The sequence below is a fragment of the Prinia subflava genome, chromosome 2 (assembly GCF_021018805.1).
Source record: "Prinia subflava isolate CZ2003 ecotype Zambia chromosome 2, Cam_Psub_1.2, whole genome shotgun sequence".
NCBI lineage: Eukaryota > Metazoa > Chordata > Aves > Passeriformes > Cisticolidae > Prinia > Prinia subflava.
This window is the reverse complement of record NC_086248.1, coordinates 83231202-83255719: the sequence shown is the minus strand read 5'-3', so window position 1 is coordinate 83255719 and position 24518 is coordinate 83231202. Positions and strand designations below refer to the sequence as shown.

General features: G+C 37.5%; 1 protein-coding gene across 1 annotated transcript in view; it reads right to left on the bottom strand.

Moving 5' to 3' along the window:
• PRKCE (protein kinase C epsilon) overlaps positions 1-24518 on the bottom strand; it is a 284066-nt gene that overhangs the window by 177381 nt on the left and 82167 nt on the right. The window contains exon 2 of the mRNA XM_063390814.1: positions 8202-8265. Coding sequence (XP_063246884.1) covers positions 8202-8265 — 64 coding nt within the window. The remainder of the gene's footprint in view (positions 1-8201; positions 8266-24518) is intronic.

Genomic DNA, 24518 nt, shown 5'->3' with positions numbered 1-24518 from the left:
AGTGCTGATTTGTGTGTGCACAGATACCTTTAAAAGGAAATTTGGGGTTCAACTGTGAACCTGCAAGGTTCATTTCTCCAAATAAATGCCCATGCCATTACTCAAGTCAGTGTCAACTGGCAAGAGCCCAAAACTTATCACGGACTCAGACTGTTATTTTACAGCTCCTCTTCTCAGGCTTTGCAGTTATTGTCACTTGGGTAACAACACAGAAATATCTGCTCTCAGATGCCATGCTACCAATGGGTGAAATTTTGTTTCAGAAGAAATACATCACCACTGCACCAACAAGCAAATACACACCAGAGTCAGGTATTGCAGTTATCTGCTGACATTAACACATCCTAACAGACTGGGGGGAAAAAAGAGATTTATTTAGAGTGGTTCATTTGAGATGAGAAAGGTGTCTGACTGAGCAATGCAACCTACAAATCTCCGTATTAGAATAAACGCAACGCTTGGGAAGTTTTTTTGGTGGGCTTTTCCTTTCATTGGTTGGTTGGCTTAAAAAAGAAAAAAACCCTAGAAACTCAGTATCTGGATGGCTAAAGATTTCTTATAGTTGTAAAAAAAAGGCATAGAAGACACAGATAATTTCAAAACAAGGAAAAAACCCTGGAAAAATAATTTCGTTTTTGTAATAAGAACCCACACATCAGCACTGATGTATTTTAGGTTTAAATCAAATAAGACTCAAGAGAAAAAGCATATTTGTAGCAGCTTTGCATTATCCCTCCTAAGAGAAGAAAAACAACGGCATATTAGAAGGAGAAAACTTTGCAAATCAGGTTGTTTCTTTTGTTTCTTTGATTTTAACCTTTCCACTCAGTTATAATTTGAATGAGTGTTGATCTGGTACTGAAGAAATGAAAACCTGAATGGGGAAAAAAAGTAATTCCCCAAACCCTGTCTACATAAAACCGAAGCTTCAAAGGAAATAGATTCTCAGTTGATACACCACATAAGGAATTTTGGAAAGGAAGATTGTGTCTAAGTTTGTTGTTTTTAAGTTTATTTGCTGTTTTTCTCTTAAAGAAGGGAAGCCAGCAGAAAGAAAGCCAAAAAGCCAGTGTAGGGCTCTATCCAAGCTCTGAATAAAAATGTGAAATGAGACCTTTAGATTGAAGTCCTTCTTACTGAGACTGAACAGAGCAGACCAACCAATGTGTGCCTAGTTTTTCTGACTGGATATTTTGCTTTACAGTAGGAAGAGAGAAAAGCTGTACAATATTGACACTTCAAACCCTGTATCTCCCTGAGCACACAATATTCCAAGGAACTTCTAGGGGAAGCTGCATTTGTAGAAGAGCTCTAACTTGCAAATCTACATGAGTCAAGTGACTGAAGAAAAAACCTGCCCAGTTCGTACTGCCAGTTCACCACTGTCCTGTTCATATAGTTTCAGATTATTCCAACTCCCAGCCTTGAGTCTAAAAATGTAATATTCAAGTGGCTTGCTGAGTCTCAGTAAATAGTTTCCCAGATCTCAAACAGCATCCTTTCTTCACATTTTACTACTGGAAAAACACTTGCCCCAATGCCAAAACAGATCTTTTTGTGCAGGTCCTTTCTGTTTCACCTACAGCTCTGGAAAAGCTACAAAGGCTACTTAGGGTCCACCTGAGAGATCCATACTCTGACTAAACCACTGACTCTCCCTAGACTCCCTAGGGGCCTGCCTTACATATTTCCAACACTCAGCTTCTTCTGAAACACTAACATACAGAGAAAAGTAAGAATGTGTGTGAGCTGAATGCTGAATCAAATTCAGGGGGGCAAAATAAGAGATAAGAAGAGATAAGGAGGTTTTTAATAGTGAACCTTTTATGACTGTGACTCTTTTTTTATATGTTAACCATAAGTGCATAGATTATTAGAAAATAGGTTCTCCATCTCTTCTTATTTAAAAACAAACAAGCAAAAATAATCTAGTAAAGATATAACATTTGCAAACAAGTAGTTAAACTAGCAAAAAGAAAACTAAAACAATAAAGAAGGTTGACTCCTGTGCTGAAATCAAGGCCTACGTATTGAGTCAATAATATAAATTCTAAACAAACACGAGAATTCATTCCCTTCCTGTTCAGCACCCCAAGATCAGCAGCTGATGGTTAGGAGGAACTGACAAAAAAAAGCCTGTCAAAGCTGTATTTGCAATAGAAGATAATAATGAAAGAAGCCACTACTCTTCAGTGACACAAATTCCTGAAGGAACCAGGCAAAAATGCTCCCTGATACAGACTTTGACATTTCTGATTAAGCACCTTCCACTGTTTTCTGTTCAAACAGTGCCTGGCACAACCAGATCTCATTCACTGAGCCCTTAGAGCACAAGAAGCAAAATTAATGATGATGACAAAGACAACTACAAGTACTTCAAGGAAAACACCGGCAGAGATACATCAGGAATTGAAGAGAAAGTTTTTTTATCCTGTGGGATATTTTCTATGAACAGATTTTTGCAAAAGCATGCTACAACATTGAACAGAAATGCAATTTTTCTTGCTGCATCAATTCTACTGAAGTTGAATGCCTGAAACAAATCCTCTGGATATTTTGATTAACACACTGTATCTATGTTACAGATCTATTAAATATGGGACATAAAAATGGCATTAAGAATAATTCTCTCTTCTACTCATACTTTTTTCATGCAGAACTTCTGCACTGACACACCAATCAACAACCATATTTGCAAATCTGAGAGCCTAGAAGTAAATGAGCTATGAAGAAAACCTCTCACAAATTAATATATTTTGAATTACATGTTAAATACATAACCTGGTGCAGCCAGCGTTCTAAGGACTTATAATTTTTTTGCTATTTCAATGCAAAAAGGCCAGATAATAAATGTAAACAAAATGTTTTCCATCCACAAAATACCATGACTTCAGCTAGCAGGCTTTAATGTAAAATATCACCTTATGTTCTTTATCTTGTGCAACTTTAGTATCTTACAGGCAGATGAATCTGAAGATGCATGTATTAGAAGCTGTGGTATTTTACTGCAATTCAACTGCCCACTAAAAATGGGGAATCCGCAATTGCAAAGAAAGACAATCCCGTAGTGCAGATTGGAACATCTAACAATGATAAATAATCATTGCAATTGATTAGACATAGAACACAGAAAAAGAGTTTTGAATAGTTTTTAAATTTGTATTACATATTTCCTATATTAAACACAGTTAAGAAAAATGAATAACGTGTCAAGGTCATTCTGAAGTTGTCCACAGTTGACTTAAGATTGACATATTTCAAATGGTAGCTTAATTCTTAAGTTGGCAGAAAGCTACTGCAAGAAACTGTACATGTTTGTGTCCCACATAAGCCTGTAATTCCAAAGAAAGAAGAAACCTTCAATGACAAATGAGCAGACAGGTCACAACCTGTTAAATATAGCAGCACCTGTCCTCCAGGACATATAAAACTCACTTGGCTGAAAATGTTTTTAATAATTCCTCAGGCAATTTACCTCTCTTACCCGCTTTCTGGCCATCTGTTACTCCAGTTTGTAAATCAAATCATTGTGTCTTTGTATTAGTTAAGTTTTAAACTTCAGCCTGCATTTGTATCTTGATCAGCTACACTTTAGCTCTTAAATATTTCTCAAATAATTAAAAAAATTTTACTTACAAAGTTCTATAAGAATTAAAGAAAAATATGAAAAAAACAGATATAAAGACACTGCCAAAATATGTCAATAAAACAGTTAGTGAGTGCACTTCAGTACAGAAATACTGCATACAGTACAGCAACACTGAATTAATACAGAAAATCAATATGACCTTGCACAACAAGCAGCACCAGAGAAATGAATAAGCAGCAAGTCTTGTAGGTTCTCCTGTTCACTGACAGACTGACACACAGACACATCCTTCTCCATAGCCCAGGCAGAAATTCAAGATACAAGACTAAAAACCTGTGCAACCATTAGATCCAGTTTGCAAAGTAAGAGAATAAATACAATGGATCTTTTGCAAGCTAACCCCCTTTTACAAACGCCAGCCAGTTTTACAAACTATAAACATTGTTTGTCTTACAACCGCATACATAAAGGGGAGTCACCAAATGTTTACTTAATAGTAGAATTGACTTATTACATGCTTTGCAAGACTGACAAACTATTCTGGTAGAATAACAACTGCAGCCACCCACATTTTGATTTGGCGTCCCAAAAGCAATTGGAAATGCTTAAAGATGCTATGTTGCTTGCATATGGCACAGTACATATAAATGTACCAAATTATGTTAATGCGTATGTTACATATCTATTTAACAAATTCCAACTCATACTGTGTGTCAGGTTTCAAGAAGCCACATTTGTTTGTTTGACCAAAGAGATCTGGTTTTGAAATATCCCTTAAAATTCTGGACAGACAGTTCACTTAAGCACTTGGAAACACCTAAAGAAACCAAACCAAACTATTAAAATTATTACAAAAAACATAAATAGAACTTTACTGATTAACTGTCGCAGTTAACTTTTACTGAATAGCTGTTGCAGTTACTTTAGGTTGTGAATAGATACCTTAGTGCATATCTACAGTTGGGAAGGTTCCACTGATACAGCTGCTTCCATTCACAGAAAACAAATATAGATTTACTCTAAATGCACAGCCCTGTTATAAATAAAGTAAATCTACAGAAGGTAAATAACTCTGCAGATCAATTCTGGCAAAGCAAGTGTAAAGACATGACTCACAGGTGTTACAGAAATACTGCTTATATAGTTTCAAATGGAGAACTTAAAAGACTTATTTAAAGAGCTGTTTCCTCACCCTCTTCCTATGTCAACATCACCAAAATGGTAAATTATTTTGCAGAACTGATTTGGAAGCACAATATGGAAACCTTCACATTTTAACAGAAAAATTTAAATCCTAACTTTTGAAAACATCACCTTCTGTGTGACAAGTTTATTTAGCATTTTCTTTTTAGTATGTGGGCTGGACAGTTCCTACTACAGAATTTACAGACGATTGCTAAAATAAATAGTTACTCATCATCCCTATCAGTGCAGAAACAAAAATGAGGCTCCAAAACAGGATTGTAAAAAGTGTGATGATCAAAACACTCCTCTTGCATTTGTTGTTGTTCTTGTAAGGGCCGTTTATGTAGCTTGCTTTCCACTTCTCAGACTTGAGCATTTGTGTTTTCCTATCTTTTTCTGCTTTAAAGACTAGAACTGAATGAAAGCAAGTTCTAGGAAAATATTTTTTCAGAAAAAATCTAAATGCCCTGAAATTTGAACAATCCGTTGGAAACTTCAAGTAGCAAAGCCAGCAACTCTACTGTTCTTTCCATAGTTCCATGTAAAAATATTGACCAGATGCTGATATTGATATGCTAGTGTGGCTCTCAACAAGCCTGTCCTGCCTAGGGACAGGCAGAAGTGCTCTTTACCTGCCTTAGGAATCTGCCAGATTTCCATCTGTTCTGCACACCTAAGCCACACAAGTCCACAAATGATTCTGCTTAGACAAGGGGGGGAGGAGGAACAGTGTGCTTTTGTTGAGGAAGTCAGCTTGTAACAATGAACTGTTTTCATTGTTTTGCCATACAAATGCAAACAGTGCTGAGAGATAAGCAATCTGGCAGCTGGGACTAAGTGGCAATTGGATTTTAAGAGGTATATGGGAACAACATAAGCTTACTTTCAATTTATATACCAATTTACTCACATAAGGGCTCACTTGGAAAATTAGGACTTTTGTTTTTTAGAGGCAGTACAGTAGAGAACAATGCTCTTTGTCCATATTAATGGATTGAACTAATCTTAAGTCAAATATACCAAAAGGGAACTTGGATATCTGTCTGACAAAGCTTTCAGAAGTGTCAAATAACTGAAGCTACATTACTGACTGCTGGTAACTAGAAACCTGCTTATGTCACATAGGAGAAACAAGTCCAGTTTTCAGTACACAGCATTACAAGACAAGAGTGGTTGGTGAGTATATAGTACATTTTGCATGTAAAAAGAAACATGCAACTTCACTGATTCCTCCAGTTAAAATTGTTGCTATGAGAATTTCTATTTCTGGTTTTTTGTGCATCATGAAAAGAATACTATGTACTCTTGCTATTCAACTGGAATGCAAAAAACAAGAGCCTGGTTCAGAAATTTGGTCAAGAGTAGCAATCACTTCAACCAAGCCTGGCCACTCAAAAGTGATGCACTTGGTATAACTTTATATCCCTTTAATATTCCAGAAATACAGATCAACTACAATGAACTGGCCCTTTGAAATTAATTAAATACCTCTCAGATACTTTATCTTTACCTATATATATATCTGTACATGTACATAAAATGAAAGAGGCATTTTTGAAACATACCACATACTACTTCCCATGTGGTCTAGGCATTTCTGTTCACTACACAAAGATGCACACAGTTGTTATGTTAAACTAGGTGCTTCAATAACATAACTCAATAGCCAGAATTATTTAGACCACTGTCCAAATAAAACAATCCAATAATAGGATTTCATAGTGTCACTAACAACACTACTAAAATGGTTTACAAACAGTTCTACAAACCTGGTCTGCTTTCCTTTGTGAGTAAAACTGGAACTCTCCTAGAGAATTTTGCAATACTTCTACACAACACTTTTACACAGTTATTTAATTGCATGGGAAAGCTCAAAAAGTATACAAGACCTTTTGCATTTTCTAAGTGTACCAACTTCTCTAATTTCTACCAAATTCACCTCAGCTCAATCCCCTTGGTCTTCCTGAGGGCTTCCCATAAGCATTTCTTAAGCCGTTTTCCCTCACTGGCCTCTTTCCATTTGCATGTGCCCCTCCAATGTCACTGTAGTGACACAGATTTCTTTCCCAAGTACCTTTCAATTGTCACAGAGTAATGCATCCCATAATAAAGGAGACATTGGGATAACCATTTTTTTACTTTCCTGTGTAGAAGGTTAGAGAGTTTTACACAACTTTTGAAGAACCATGTAACATACCATTCTTCCTGCCCTTTGGCAGTCTGACACACTTGAATGCACCTCGGGATGAAATAGCAGCAGCAGGCTCACCTGGGTATCCACTAGCTATTAGTGGAATGGTGGAAGAACATCTACCCATGACACAATCACACCAATGCCTTTAACCACACTTCAGGTGATCACTGTCATGCCAGTCAGAAAGATATGTGGAAACTACTATTAAATTGATATTTTTTTCAATATGCAGGAAGAAAAAAATGGTAAAGCATATCTTATGTGGGTAAAAAAGAGGCTATAAGATAAAGTTTGTTTTTAAAATTCAGGATTTATAGCAGTATGTGTTTTTGCAAGCTACTGCTAGTAGCTGGCCAGAGTGCAGCAATTCATTACAAAGAACAGAAAGATAAACATGCTCTTCTGCTGATTCTCCACTGTGCCAGGCAAAATAATTTCATTTCATGGCATTTTTGGTTTCGGCTCCTGTCAGGGTTCATGTGAATCTTCTTTATGTACTGTGAACTGACGATAACCTCATTTAACTGAACTCCACGAGCTACTGGGGCAAGCTGATCAAAGCTGATTGCTGGATATAGCTTAAGATAATCAATCATCTAGGCCATTTTGGGAGATCAGGCTGTCACCAAGTGCATGACTAAGACACAGATTTTCTCCTTCATAAATTATCTTCTTCCTACCATATATCACTTGACTCTGTTTACAGCAAGCAGCAAAAATTTATTTTTAGAATTTTTCTTAAGAATGTAATAAATACTTCTCTTCCATATTTGGGGCTTTTTCCAACATGTAACTGCTGTGTCATCAAAACGAAAACACCTCATATAATTACAATGTTCTGGTCATTACTTGAAATGGAAAAATACCAAATATTAGAATAATTATAAAGCAAATGAACTCCTGTCCCTCATCTTTGCCATCTTTCCTTTCTACCTACAATATTGCTCCAAATATTAAAGAATTTGGAAGTTTCCTCCAGAAATTAATATTAATAGAATATGTTCATTTCATCATGATCATTTTAGCTGGTATTGTTACCATCAGTGCTTAACAGGGTAAGATGAAGTGCAACTGCTTATTGACTCAAAGGCAGAGAATAAAAATGTGTTCATTTTAACTTGAGTTCATACAGATTTGAGGATATCAGCACACACCTCTTCTAATACTCTCATTACAGAGACCCTTGGAAATTCCATTCATGAAAGAGTAAGATAAAATATTGAAAGCCCCTACCTTCACCTGACGATCCTGAAAGGTCTATGATGACATACACTCTCCCTTCTGGCTCCAAGTCAATCTGTAACCAAGAAGAGAAAAAGAAAAAAAAAAAAAATCAAACTTAGAATGGCTCCCAAAGCAAGTAACTGCACATGCAGGAAGCAAGAAGTTTCCAAACTTCACAAAGTCAAGGTGTAGGCAGGACACATTCTCTACAAATATAGCCTACTTTTGCAAAGAGGTATTCAGGACCCTGCATCTTCACTGGAATAAAAAACAATTGTGCATGCTTGGAAAGTCTGAGCTCAGTCAATTTTACCTTTCAAATATTTAATGTACTGTTCTGACATATATTTCCACCACTATTTTCAAGGAAGTCAGAAAGTGCCACCATTGAGCAATTTTTTTACTGTAATTTATACTGAGCCCAGATATGCAAATGTGGAAAACAACACTGTGACAGCAAGACAGCCCAGCTCCGGTCACAGAATGGGGGAAACTAACACACACAGCTCATACAGCCGGTTAACACGTGTTGATAATACTCCCCACTGGGAGAAAGAAATCCATGCTTTATCCTCCTTTTCTGAAACACAAGATTTGTTCATTTCTGCACCATTCTGGTGGATTTTAAGGAGTCTTTACCCACGTGGAGATCACTTTCACTCAGCATGAAGTACAGGTGCTCAGTATCAAGCTGCTGCACTTCCAAGAGCTCACATACTATGAGAATAAGCTCAGATAAGTTTAGGCACCACAATGAAGATGTTCCTGTACTTTATCAAAAGTTTCATCAACAAATCTAACTATTGCTGGATTTGAGTATCTTAATGGTACACAACAGACTAAAAACTATTTTTGCTGCCACACATAATAAACACACAAAAATAAAACTGTAACTAAAACCTTATGTAATCAGTAGCTTCTGCTGTAACATAGCAGTTACTGTCACATGACTTCAGAGACTGAATGATGTGATGTCGTGCACATTAATACTGTATTTTCAACCTGTTTTAGCAGGAAAACCACACAGGTAGGATTGCGAGGGGCCTTGTCTGCCAGGACCTGTCTGTGTCACACCAGACAAGCAGGTGGTCAAGGAGGCCCCAGGGCAGCCCCAGCGTGCCCACCGGGCCCATGGCCGGGGATGGGGCAGGCCAGGGCCAGGCGCAGGCAGAGATGGGGGCTCTGCTCTCACAGCAGGAGCCCTGGAACATGCCCCATGCTTCTGCTCCTCTGAGGCAGCCGCACACAGAGGCTGTGCCCGGGAACCGGGGCGCTCCCCTCCCTCTCCCACAGCAGGGGAACACGGCTGGCACCCCGAGCTGTCCCTCTCGTGCCACAGGGGACACCGGGACACAGTGCTAGGCCAGCAGGAGGTGAGGGGCAGATCACCCACCCGCACTAAGAACTTAGGAGAACAACCTTTTCCCAAATTAGTGAGTAAATAAGGGGACAGCAGAACACCCCGGCTACGCCAGGCTTTGCATTCGGTGGGCAGCCCGTGGGGTCACCTGCTTTGTCTCCAGGTTTCTCTCATCACCTGAGAGGACCTGACAGGAGAGGCTTTTCCCTCTCTTTCAGGACATGGTTGCCGAATGCATCAGGATGATGCGAGCTCCTCCTTCTACTGAGCACTGCCCTTCAAGAGGGCCAGGAGAAGAGTTCACAGCTTCTGCTGATGTCATCGGGCCAAGACAATGATCTCAGCAGCTGTATTGTAAATAGACCAGGCAGGAAATAGTGTTAGCAAGGCCAGGGGTTACTCAAGGGAGAGGAAAATGAAAGTGTGGGTGTCTTTTTTTAAATAAATATTAGTGTTGAATATCCAAAAAATACATTTTTTACAATTTCTGAATTGGCAACATGAGTTTTGTGAGGGAGTTTTTTGGGGATTTTTGACTTTTTGTGTTTTGTTTCAAATAAAGCTGCTGATCTTGAAATACTGCTCCTCCCCCTTTGCCATTTTTAAATAAGAAAATTATTAGAAGATCAGAAGCACAGGTGCATGAATAGACTTTGATGTCTGTGCTGAGGGAGGCTTTGAAAAACTGCTATAGCACTCAACAGATGGCTGTATTAAAGACAGACATGTCTAATGCTCTGTTTGTATCAGCACTATACACTGTTTGGTTAAGCTTTCAGTAAAATACTTTATGCAATTCAAATCCCAGCGTGCATGCACACACAGAAACCCCCAACATCATCCTCGCCGAAGAAGCAGGCATCTGGACAAGTTACTGACCACCATCACAAAATCTCTGCTCTGCCTCTTTAATTACAAACAGCATTGGAAGCAACTCAGGAAAAAGACTGGAGGCCTGAAACCAAGTTTCCATTACCCAGCAAGTGGACTGTTTCAATTTACATTTTATTAGAAATGATGCTGAGTGATTTTGAATTAGAAATTTTGCTGATGCTCTATGAAAAATGAATGCTCTATCTATAAAGGGAAGTCTCTTTTACAAAGAAAGCATGTTTTAGTCTTCATATGTTCTAATGCCAAAATGAAATGGACATATTCTTATTTTTAGATTTATGAAATAGCCACATTTTATTTCAGTGAGTACTTGCACTGACAGTCTTATCAGTCATTTGAACTCATACTTTTGCCAGAAGCAGCTCAGCTGTCTCAGTTGACCTCACATATGAAATGAACACCTCAACAAAAGTAGAATCCCCTAAACTGATAGGAACCCATCTTTTCTATGCAGGTCTTTCACATATGAAGCCAAACAGAGAAAAAAGGACTGATTCCATCTTAATTATTCATTAATAATGTCTAATTTAATGCCTAGAAACATAATGGCATAAATACCTCCAAAATAGACTGCTAGAATATGCATGCTTTTCTTTTCAATCTGTGCATTAAGATATACTTAGATTCTGCAATGTCATTTTATAAGTAAGTAACAAAAGATGCACACAGCAAAATCTAAAGTTCCCATGCATTTTTGACCAAGTGCCATGAAAGTTATCACATGTGCAATGCCCTTAGACACGTAACCAGAAACAGAATGACTGGCCAAATTCAGCTGAATAGAACAAGCACCCTTGAATGCAATGGAAATAGTTTGATCATGGCCATTCTGATTCCGACTCTTCTCTTTGACTAAAAATGCTTCTCTCTGAATGCATCCTAGCTTTCATACGTGCAGAGAGAATTTATGAGGAGACATCTAAAAAAGACATTACTGTTCAAAAAGGAAACAGGGAACAAGGCAAGATACAAACTAGGGATGGAATAGAGGAGTTGATACAAAAGCAGCTTTGCTGTAAAACAAGACACATTGCAAAATATGTGCCTTGCACACATACATCACATTTGCCACATGCAGAAAAAGATGTGACTACCACTGAGCAAAATCTCCGATCACCAAAACATTTTATCCTGTTACTGACCCAAGCTATTGCTGTGACTTTTGTTGAAATACATTTTTAGCATGTGCAAGTAACATTAATTAAAAAGATAATTTAAACAACTTCTATATTGTTCAAATAACATTGTGTGGCAGCATACTGAGATGGGACAATCATTGCTGGAAAGCAGCACAGATAATCAAAAACTCCAGGCCTGAATAAAACCTATTAGTAGCCTGTTTCAGGGAACAAAAGGCAACCATCCATAAAACCAGACATATTTTCAGAGGAAAAAAAAACCATGTTGAAACCAAGGCCAAGCTTCAGCATATTGAAGGCATTTATACAGTTTCACAGTCATTAATGGATTTTATTTTCAACACCCTTCTGAAACAGTTCCCCATATGCAAAATGGGATACTCCCAGAGGCACAGGCTAGACTAAATGATTTTCTGGCAAGTCATACAAGAAGCTTATGATTAAACAAGAACTGAACTCTGGTCTCTGGAGGCCCAGACTGCCCACTGGACCATTCCACCGTTAGGCTTCACTTTAATCAAGAAATACACATCCTGTTGCCCAGCAGTATCAAGCACTACCAAAACCTTTTTTTTTTTTTTTAAATCTTTTCTTGAGAGCTTTAATGGGTACATACCAAGGATGCAATTTCCTTTCTTTTTCATTCAGATAATACTCATCAGTAAAAACAATATGAAACAAAGTATGCTGAAATATTTCTCTGCAACATTTTCAATGGATCACAATTCCTGGGTAATCTGAAGTAATGCAAAATTTAATCAATCTATGCAGAAGATTGTGAAAATGGTCCAGCTTTTCCTCAAGGTTTGTTTTTCCAAACAAACTTTTAACTCCTAAGTGTTCTGAAAAACTGAGCCCTAAACTTGGCTAGAAGTTCACCATTTTCCTCTTCTCAAGACATTATTTCCCACCCCTAAAAATATACATCTTGGAGAGAATTCTCTTAGACCAAGATTTTCTAAGGAAACCAAGCACACTCTGTTTCATCTTAAAAGGACGAGGAAGATTAGAATATGCTATGGAAATACTTGTGTTGCACTGATGCTTCATACTTGAATACGAATAAGATTTTATGTACAGCCTGAATAATTCCATCAGCATTTGGGGGTGTCCTTTTCATTCCATTTGACAGCATCAGCACAGATTTTGCATGCTCTATGGCACAAACTGAGACCTGTTGTAAGCAAATGACAAACCACTGTCTTCATGGCTCAGAGCCCCACTGCCACAGGGTTTCTTTGGATCATAACACAGTCCATCAGCCACCTATGTCCCAACACAAGGACATCACCTGAGATTTAGTGCACTGTACTCATTTTAAAGCCAACTTGTCTCAAGAGAAATTTAAGGACAGTCATTGAAATAAATCCAGATCTGAAATTAAAAAAAAAATGAGTGGACAAATGCATTTTTCATGAGTGAAATTCCTAAAAGCAGAAAGGTTAAATAATTTTTACTCTGATCTTCCTTAGCTAGACAGTATATGAAACACAGCAAAACCCCTTCAAACCTAAAGCTGTTGAGGATTTTGGCAACAGTATAAACCTAAATGGACTGTATAAGCCACAGAAACAGAAAGAATTAAATCATAAAACCTGCTTTGCACCTCTTCTTGTGATGTTCTAGGATTATCTGATATTTGGGTAGCTTAAAATACAAACTCCAAGCACATTATCTGTCACTGCAGATGATTATTTGACTGATGTCAGACCTGGGAAGTCAGTATGATTTAACCCTTCCTGAGTGCAGCATTACAAAGTTTCTTGTTGAATGCACAATTTTTCTGAAAGAAAAAGGGAAGAAATTGTGTTTAAAGTGCTGATAAGCTGCAAAGGCTCAAAGGGGTGGTTCCTCTGTCTGTTGTTTTTAGAGGTATTTACCAATTTTTTTAAATATTATTTCCATGAAAATGCACACGAAAATCAGAACAGTTATAATCTAATAGAAAACAACTGGAAAGTCTGTGCTCATCTTTTGTTCTTTAGCCACAAGATTTTTGTGCTTCAATTTAAATAGCTAACAGAGTACCTATTTTAACTTATTTAATAGAAAATAAAACATTAACAGTGATACTTTTCAGTAGAGCCAAAATGACTGCAGCCCAAGTAATTTAAAATCTTTGAAACCCACCATGATTATTGGAATAAAAGCAAACTCTTGACCAAAGGAACAGCCAGATGTATGATTAAACTTACAAACTTGCCCCAGCATTTACACCTGAATCCCTATCAAGCTCATCTGAAATGAAGGTTTGCAATAAGCTCCATAAGGTCAGCAAAAAAGCTGAGTAATGTTATTTATTAATAGTATCTGAAAACTAAGATTTTTACACATTATGTCATTAATCACTTGAGTAAAGTTGACTTTTAAAATAAATTACCCAGAAAACATACTGAGAAATCTTCCTTGGAATCTCCATTTACCTCCATGATGTTTTTCCACCCACCAGCTTCTTGCTCTTCTGGCAAAGGCAGCAAGAAAATTTGGAGTCAGCGCACTGCTACAATGTTCACAAATCTGCCTTTCATTATGAACATTACATATTTGATTATTATAATTAGAGAGAAATGTAACAGCTTGATGCATTGTAATTGACCACAGTGATATACATAAAGGTTCAGAAATTTTGGCCACAGGGGATTCTATTAATTATTTACTCATACTCCAAAGTCAACACAAAACCATCAAATATCTTGCATGACCTACAGAAAACATCAAACACTTTTCAGTGACAGACACATGCACTGACATAATACAGAACAGCAGCAGCCAGAGAGAAACAAGATTCAGCTCTGAAATAACCCACAGTATTCAGAAACTAATTCTAAACCAAGAAACCTTCCATTACTTAATGAAGCATATACTGACGCTCAGCTGTGGTGTCCTGAATCACATGTGATATGACCTTGGTCTTTCATGATCTGTTGTGCCTAAGGCCTCCCAGACACCAAAGGAGAATTTTGAATGCGCAGCGACACACGCACGTATGTTTGAGCACAAGCACATCTGCACTGTCAGATGTGACATATTCATTTTTATGTATTAGAAGGACCAACAACTTTCACAGACCACTGTGCTGAGCCTAAGATGTTCAGGGCTCCTTTTCTTGTAGAATCCAGAAAGTGAACCTGGACAATTGGCTCTATTTACAGGTAAGAGACAGCAGAGCAGTAAAAATGACTGCAAAGGCATCGAGCAGCACGACCACAGACAGGTCACTGCATGGAACCAAGTTTCTGAGCCCATAATCTCAAGCAAGGAAGAGATTATCTTTACTTCTTTGAAAGCTTCAGAAGGTGGAGAGTATATACAAGGTACTACCTATTATTACAGTATTTAAGACTTATATGGCAAACTGTTTAGAGTTTCTAAATGCCTACAATCGCAATTCATGACAAATGGAAATAAATCAACCAGGGAGAAATCTCTGCATGAGCAGAAAAAGAAGTCAATGACCTTAAGAGAAAAGGCTGCCTAGACTAACCATTCCAGGCATTCTGCATGTGAACAGGTCAACGAAACTCAATAGCATGAGTGTTCCAGATACAAGTGTGTGCTATTTGTCAGTTTATTTAGCCCAGTATAGTTATTCTGATGATGTAAATGTGTTCCATTATTAAGCCTTACAAAGACAGGAGGATAAGCCAAAGTTACGTAGTACTTTTTCACTGTACTAAAACTGTATCTACACTAGAAATGGAGGTGGCATTATTTTAGCAAGGGTAATGAAGATAAAAAACAAAGAACCTACACAAGCCCAGAGACAACGTGAAATACAATGTGTAAGAGCTGAACTTGGCTGAGCAACGCCCAACTAGACTTTCTGACTGAACAGACAGTAAAGCCACCTACTGAACAAAAGCCTGCCTAAAGCCATTCTCTTGAAACATCTGCTAAATGTATTTCAAGAAAGAAAAGAAACTGTTCAGAGCAAAAACACTTTCCCAAACAGATGGTTATTTGATTTAAGAATAAGGGAATTGCATTGTCTGGTGAGATCTGACCTGTAATTTCATCACAGTGCTTTTCAAAATGTATTTCTTAATGCACTAGTGCAGTGGCACTCTCCAAACCACAGGGAAATAATTAACTGTCACAAAGTATTTAAAACATGTTTGTTGTCTTGGCTTACATGCATTTTTTAAAGTCATGGTACAGAATTGCAACCAGAAGGGAAGTTACCTTACACCCAGCAGCAAAACACGGAGCAGGGAGTCAGGACTGCTAGCACATAGCAGTTGGCCAATTACTACATGTTAAAAACTGATAAAGGCTATCAAATTATCTTACCATAGCACAGTTTTAGACAACCACTTGCTTATATGCCAAAGCCAAACTCATTTGTTCAGTCTCAGGAATTATCTAAACATGATGGTATTTGGAGTTTTATCTAAATTACTTTAACCAGATATTTGGAGTTTCTCCTAAATTACAAGTTCCTCTGAGTAGACAACTTTTCAATGCTTTACACAACCATCATGAAATATGGGTCTGTATAAAAGTAAGTACATGGATTGACTGGTGGCTTTTCCTGGCCAAAAAAATAATTAAAAAAACCCATAAAAAACCCATAAAACCATTTTGGTGGACTGCGTACTTTTTTCCTAAATTCTGTAGGTAATTCCCATATTTCCTGACGTCCTTTAAGCAAAAATTTCTGCCTGAAGACTCACAGATTAAGACACGAAAATAGCGCTATCTATTTCTGGTAAAGATGTATTTCTTCTCTTTATTGTCAAAGTACTCCTTTCTTGCACTCTCTTCCTGCCTTGTATGCTCTGGAAACTCAAGGTAGTATACAGCAGGCAATATCCATACAGCATTTCTGTACAAAGAAGAAAGAAAATAACTGTGCTGATTTTTAGACCTCAAATCAGGAAAAATTAACACCTGGAAGATCCAAGACTTTGGTATATAACATTAATTTTTTGCGTATTAGGTATACATTAAAATTCTTCCTAAACAAGGTTAAATAACCCTCAAAGATAAGTTATAAATAAGTCCTAGAAAATGGTGATATTAGATGATGTTAAACTGCCCTTCAGTTTTTCTCCCGTTATTCCTATTCTAGCCCTCTGTAAGAAAAAAAAAATCAAAATAAAACAAATCAAACAAACCAAAACACTCAAACAAAAAAAGCCCACAAAAACCCCAACACCCCCCAAATATCCAAACAAAAAACCACCAAAAAAACCCAAAAAACCCACCACCACCACAACAAAAACAATCCAAAACTCACAAAAAAGAGACAACCCTGGAACTTGCCTATGAATCAACTGTATTTCAAAACAAACATCGGGAACATCGATGACATCTGGTTTGAGTCAAGCTTTCACCTGCCTTAGAGCGAAGTTCTTCCCAGATATTATAAAATAAATATACCTTACGTGAAAACTCATCCCAAACGAGGCAGACACCTCAGTATTAGTCTGTGGAACCCCTTTCCACAAAAGGTTCACATTTTCAGTCTCTCAAACACTGCTGTGCAACACCTGTCATGAACTTTTGAGAGAAGTCCAACTGGACTTACAGGCTTCAATGAGCCAAGAATTGAATCTACTTCAGCTCTAGCTCAGGCTCACTTGTAAGTAGAGCTGTGCTGGCTTTGTTTCAGCTAGCAACAAAACTCACATCTAGGTTCTGTTCCAATTAAAAACCCCCCAATATTAAAACAACCACTACTGTTTATGGATGTGAATTCAGTTCAGCTCCCTCGGAAGAAAGGCAAAAGGCCTTTCTTATCTGGAAGGCAAACACATTAAATGTACTCTCCCCACTTGCATTCACAACAGAAATTAATCCTCCATTAGGAAGTAAACAGCTTGAATCAATATGCTGCAAATGGACAAACTGTACTTCAATGACACTTGCTGGAACTTTTAAGTAGCTTGTTGATGTGCAACACCAGCATTGGCTGCAAGCCAGAGTGCATCAGCAGAGAGAAATAAAACTCTGATGGGTGAATTTTTACTCTTCTCTCTTGCCAATTTGATTTAGATATGAATGAGATTCCCTTTCCCCACAATCCTCAACTAAAGTGGCTGAAACTACAGCAATTAGGATAGCCTGGAAGGTGTGCCCAGAAGTGCCTTTGATCTCAGAAACTGCCAATGAATGACTAAGTTCTTTCCCCTCAAATTTCCAGAAAATGAAATATCTTCTTGTTAAAAAACACCTCTATAAGCTGTAAAGGCTTTCCAAGCTTCTCTATCTCTGCAAAACTGGACTTTCAACATGACAAAAATCCCTGACCTCCTTTGCAGTTTACCTTAGTGGACCTTTCATGAAATTTGGCTGGTAATCAACTTGTCAGCACTGTGTCACCACACACAGGGATTGATTTGAGTTTTTGTTTCAAGTCCCACCTTGGCACCCAAAGCCAAAGAAGAAGGTCACAGGGCTGGACTCTGTCACCTACCCAGATGGTCAAACTGCTCTCAGGCAGTGCCAAAGAGGGGCAGCTCCATGGACTACCACTAGGCAGGAAACAAAGAACACTACTTCAAGAGGGCAGAACTAAAGAAAGCTGCAGAAATAAAATAAAACAGGGTTTGAAACATCTTCAATTACAAACCACACATGAATGAGAAGAATAAAGGATGTAGAGAAGGAGACATGGGAACATGCAGAACAAAAATTATATATACAGCTCAGAAGTGGAATGAAGCTGTCACAAGGAAACAAAAGGAAGTAAAATAATATTTCAAGAACAAAGCTAAGCTAAAATTACTATAAAAATTATACTAACAGTTTTCTTTTGGAAATATTAACCTCTTTTAACCTCCTTCTTATATCTGAGAATTCTTCTCATTACTATCTCAGCTATGTCAGAAGACATAGCTCTATCCCAAACATAAGGCGTAAGTATTTAAAAAGTAATAAAGAAGTATAAAACAGTTTTTAGATCCAGACACCAAAACCACTTTGACTTATTTAAAAGGTTTGATTATTCATCCAGGGAGTTGAAAGATTGTCATTTGTTAACAAAAAATGTCTCTGTTCAGTTATCGTTGCAATTGATAATTTTAATAACTTAAATGCAATTTTAAATAATGTGTCTCCTACTTTCCTGTTCAGGTTCACTACAGATAGATCTGTGTTCTCAAGGAAAGAAACTGAAAAGCAAAAAGGGAAGTGTTACCTTATAGAATAATTTTAATTTGGGTTAGAAAGGAGAGCAGATTGCAAAAATACCATGAAACATTTGTTTCCCAGTTACAGAAAAATTCCTCCACCAAACACAAAGATGAAAGCATGAATATACAAGCTTCAAAAATTACAAATCGATGTTCTTCTGCTGGCTTATGAAGATGGAAGAAAAAAGTATGTTCTGCACAAATATTCACCATGTCCTTTCACATATGCATCTGTAACTTGAGTTGCTTTACAACAAATACTGACCTTATAATAAACAAACACCACATGATATACAAACCACAATAGTTATACAGAATTGGCATCAAGTATTTAAACAAAAGCATCCTTTCTGGAAATATCTCTCCTCACAGCCTGCCAAGAATCACATTGATTCAGAAACTTTGATCAAGTTAAGTTCTAAAGAAATTTGAAAGCAAAAACAGAATTAAAGAAAATAAAGTACAAGCTTCTTGCAAAACTATCTTTGCTGCCTTTTTTTCTTTTTTTTTTTATCTTCCTAGAGTTTGTTCAGCTTAGAATGAAAGCCTTCATTTTGCCCTCACACTCTGTGGCACACACAAGTGCAAGCAGGATTATGCAAACAGGCTGCTGTGCAGATAAGTTTGTCCTTTTCTATACTGAGCACACGCAGGAGCCCCAGGCAGGTTTAAGTCAGGATGTCTGTATCAGCATGGGAACTGAATGCACCTCTCAAGTTTCAGTTCAATATCTATTTAGAAAGATCATTCCTGTTTTCTAAGGGGAAAGGGAATTTCTAACATCTTGTATCAAATCAGCATTTTACCAGTAAATGGGACAGTTTCAAAAAGACAAAATTATTCATATTAGATATGTTTAATCATGCAATCTCCCCCAAAAAAGTAAATTCAAGAACAGCACCAAAATATTTAAGTCTCTTGAACAACTACCCAGACTTGGCAAAAAATGCCTCAACATTTTGAAAAAAAGTGTAACCCCCAATGCTGTCTTACATGCCTTTCTAAACAAATTGCCAGAGGAACTAAAAAAATTATGTCTATAAGAAAACACATCATTAAGACATTCTCTATTTGGTTCTACTTTTTCCCATGTTTAGATGTAACACAATAAGATCATTACATACCATTTAATAATGTTGAGGGTTTTTTTCCAACACGGTTTTTGTGTTGCTCTGATATTTTATCTTCTGTTTAATCATCAGATTAGAAAGATTAATGAAGCTAATTCTGTTAACAAAAAGGCCATCCTGAGGACTACAATTATCTGTGATTCACTTGGACTTCCTCTGCTGCTTTAGCCATAACAAGCCCAGAGCAACTCCAAAACTCCTCAGATGTCTGCTACAAAACACTGTGTTAAAAGAACAGCTAAACTGAAAACTGAGATAGTTCATTCCACCCATGTTTAAAAGCAAAAAAGAAAAACAAATAAAATAAAATGTAGTAGCTTTATATACCTTTATACTCACTGCCAAGCAACCTATATTGCATGAAACAGATAGACCAGAATACAACATCTTGAATACAGAGATTACAGAAAAGGAAATGGCAAAAATAGCCACTGCTATTATTATGGTTCCTGAAAAGTTAGATGGCACAGTTCACCAGCCAGAAGTGGCACACCAGGAATAGATACATCTTCAAAACTCCCTAAGAAAAAAACATGTTCCGGTGCATGCAGCATTAAGAGGCATTTTTCTTTAGCATTTATTTTCATTTACTGCAGTGCTTTAAGCAGCATTACATGAGGAGGTGCCACATGTTAGATATGAATTGGACATGAAAGATGCCTGCTACACCTTTTATAATTCTCACACTTTCAGACATCCAGAAAGTTTCCCAATACTTCCTGAATTTAGGGGGAAAAAAAAAAAAAACCCACAACAAAACAACAAAACCCTAAAAAAAAATCAGCCCTGAGATTTAGTCTTTCTTGTATTGTAGGGATTTGGATGTTCCTCTTTTAGCCCATAAGGAAACAGGAAGCACAGAGTCATTTACGGTTTTGGTCTTAGGAAAAAAAATGATTATAATTCAAACCCTTCAAACTCATTTGGTGGAGTGGAGGGGGTTGGGTTTCTTTTTTTTTTTTTTTTTTTTCAGTTATGAATACAAGAGCATTCACTGTTCAGGTTTGAGTAATTTCTTTGCAAGAGCTCATGTTAGATTTCATACAGCCTGACAGAACTCCTGGAACGTGGCTTAAGGAAGTGGAATAGTTCTTGTTCATTTAGCTCTTGAAATTTAGTTCCAAATGCGTAAGAATCATCCAATTCTGCTAATGGAAGGCACAGCATGCTGCCCACTTACTCCTGTATCGAACCGAGTAAGCGGAGCAAGGTTAACCTCTGCCTTCCAAGAAAGGCTTTCAGTCTTTCCTAAAAATGTCTAGGGATGAAGTATCTGCTACATCCTTGGCTAACTGGTTCCATCAGTTTATCAGTTTAACATGAAAGAAAATATGCTCTATGCTGCCCATTTTAATCTGTCTGGAGAGCCCTCAATTCTTGTTTCACCCTTTTGAGATTAAAAAGCTCCTTATTTTTTTAATGGTACTTTACATACCCAAATTAAGTAACCTCCCATTGTTCTTTTTATTTAAAGCAAACCAGTGAGCTCGGAGTCTCTCCCTGTAAAGAATTTTCTCCAATAATGTGAATGTTTTCAGAAATCCTACTGTGAATGCTGCTATTGACTTGCTGGGTCACCCTGGGCAACAAAATTTATTCACTCTCCATGTGCCTATTTCACCTTCTATTATTAGTCTTATTTTGAGTACAAATTCCAAAAAGTCCAGGCTCTCTTTAACATACCTGTGCAATTAGGCCCTCGTGTTTTTATCATTATGTACACTGGAGTTTGCAGGTTCTAAGCATGCTGCCATATTAACAACTTGAACTGCCAAATCCACCAGGAGTAATCAACCATTAATGCAGCCCATTGACAGCCCTGCACATAAATCTGCTGTGGTGCACCTATGTCTTCCCACAAAGCATTGAACCTTACCACTTAACTTACAAAAAAAATTCCATTTGGGGTTTATAGCATGAGGCTTAGCAACTCTAATTCCACATTCCACAGAGAAAGGTGTTGCAGCAGGTCTATCTGGCCTTCAGTACACTTGTTTTCCTCAATTTCCAACCAGTTTTTAAAATGTCGACCTTCCATAATCCTCCCATGTGCAGCCTACGGAAGAAGGAGGAATAATTTCACACCTTGGGGAAGTGTCATGAAAAATCTGTCAGCTGTAAGAAGGGTGGAGGCAGACAGGATAGGCTTCCTCAGGAATGTATCTAAGTTTTGGCTACCCTTGTTTCTCATTCCTCCATGACTGGCCTACAATTTTCATAAGAATTATCTCACACAGCTTGCAAAAATCACTGCCTTGGAAAACCCTATCACCAAAACTTGGTTGTATCCAGGTTTGTTTCAAAACTCTCAAAGCATTCTTTTCTCAGAAAAACTCAACAAGTGATCTGAAATGAGAACTACGTACCTAGAGTTTTCTAAAAAAAAATACAGAAACAGTTCCCAAAGATTTGCTTGACCACAGTGTGACAGCACTAGTCCCTTTACTCTGGAGGTTTCAAGGACAGAAGAAGCAGGAAAGTTACCTCTGTATTGAGGAAGAAAGTTTTTGTGGGGGTTTGGGGGGATAGAGGTAGGGGAAGAAAGGGAAGGCAGTGGTTGCTTGGTTTTGAGTGGTTTCGTTTTGCCCCCTTTCCCTATTTTTTAGTGCAGTGTATTTTCCTTGCTAGTAATTGAGAGGAAAATTATTAATGCACAAATATGACCTTGTTTACCATCTGGAATCTCCCTTTAAGTAAGGTTTTTTTTGGGGAATCCAATAGAGATTCATGATGTCTGTGTAATATTCCAGAGTAAGAGAGTTGTTTCCATTCCTGATTCTCTGACCCTGTCCAATCTGTTGCTCCTGGCTCAGTCAAGTATGTTGCATTTTAACTTTTCCCAGGAATCCATAATGTTTCTCTTTCGGATTGTTCCAGATTTTGTTCTCCGCAAAGCAACCAACTTGAAATGTGCCTTTAGTTTAACCCATTCCAAACCACTCCTCCATCAAGGAAAAAGGGCTTCCTCTCTACAAATTCAATGTGCATATACATATGTATGCAGGGTAATAAAGTTGCTAACTACTGAATTTACAGATGCAGCAGGAACCAGTAATGATGAACGGATGACAATGTTAGCATTCTCAGGATCTGGCTCAAATAGTACTTGGTATTCAGCCATGAAGATGTGACTAATTCTCAAGAATCTGGTAATTTTTCTTATGCTTTCCTTAGGGAAAAAAAACCAAAAGATTATGCAACTTTGGAATTGTGTTCAGAACACAAGCAATTTAAGCAGCATTTTCCATACACCTGAGAAATTTTTATTTTTTATTTTGTGAAAATCTAATAAAAATTATGTTTAAAAATGTTTAAAAATTATGTTAAATCTGAACTATTGTCATTTTCATCTTAGATCATTCCAAAAGTTGGTGTTTTTTTTTTTAAACCATGAACAGGTCACAACAGTAAAACCCGAAACATTACCAGGTATTTCAGAAATACTTTATTGGCAGTTTTTCCACTTCAGGACAAAGGTGAACACTGAACTCCGGTGTCGAGGAGGGCTGTCACTCCTGAGACAGGCGGGATCCTACCAGGTATACCCCAAAACACTCTACAAACAAGCAGAAGGCACAACCTGGCAGCTCCACTCACTCTGCTGATGCTCCTCACCCCTGAGCCCCCGCTCCTCGGCAAACTGTGAATTTAATGTAGACAATGGCAGCTTTTCTGACTGCTGCAGGAGATCTACCACGATGCAAGGGAACTCTTCGCTTTGTTCTCGCTGCATGAATAATATCAAAGGAAGGAACTGGACCTCTCTGACTCAGCAAAGTGTAAACTTAGGACCCGACTAGTTTACTGGAATTTATTTTGTTACCATTTAAATGCAATGATGTTTCCATCCTCCTCTCAAATTCTGTTATAAAATAAGCAGTAAAAACCACAAGCAGCAGCAAACATGCTAGCATTAAAAACAGAGACCAGTGCTCTGACTCCACAGACACGTTGCAAAGATCTCACAAGCCTGAACAGGTAATTTGGCAAGAAAAAATAATATTGGAATAAAAGACAATACACACAAAAACTCAGTTTGCAGCATTTTGAGAACTGACTTTTTATCTATAGAACCATCAGTTCTCAAGGATTTCAGGTACAAAATTAACCAAGAATGGATGAATCAATATTTCATTCAGAATTATTTTCTTAATGTGTGGCTTTGCTTTTATAACCATGACCCAAGGCACATTTTAAAACATGATTCTGTATTAGTTACATGATGGAAATTACAGTTAATTCTGAGAGTTCAAGAAACAGCAGCTCATTCTGGGACTCACAGTCCAATTAACTTATATTACAGCAACAATTTCTTCAGATATCTCCCACTCTGACTCTTGAATTCCTATTTCATGGTAGCTTTTTAGAGAAACTTGAACAGTTAGGTGAAAAGGTATTTTTACACCAAAACATTTCAGCAGCTAAGCATAAAATCTATTACATTTAATTATCACTATGCATTTGTTATTTTCTACAAAATTACTGAATATCACGTTCTCTGAGAGCTTTAAATCACTGTTATTTCTGCACCATGTGGATAACAATGTTATATTTATGGAGTGGCAATAAAATAAGAATGGCAATACAAAATAAATACAAGCATGGCTTCCTTGTCCTATGGCTAAGCCAGCAGAGCACACATCAAACCAAACTATGCTTTACTCTCA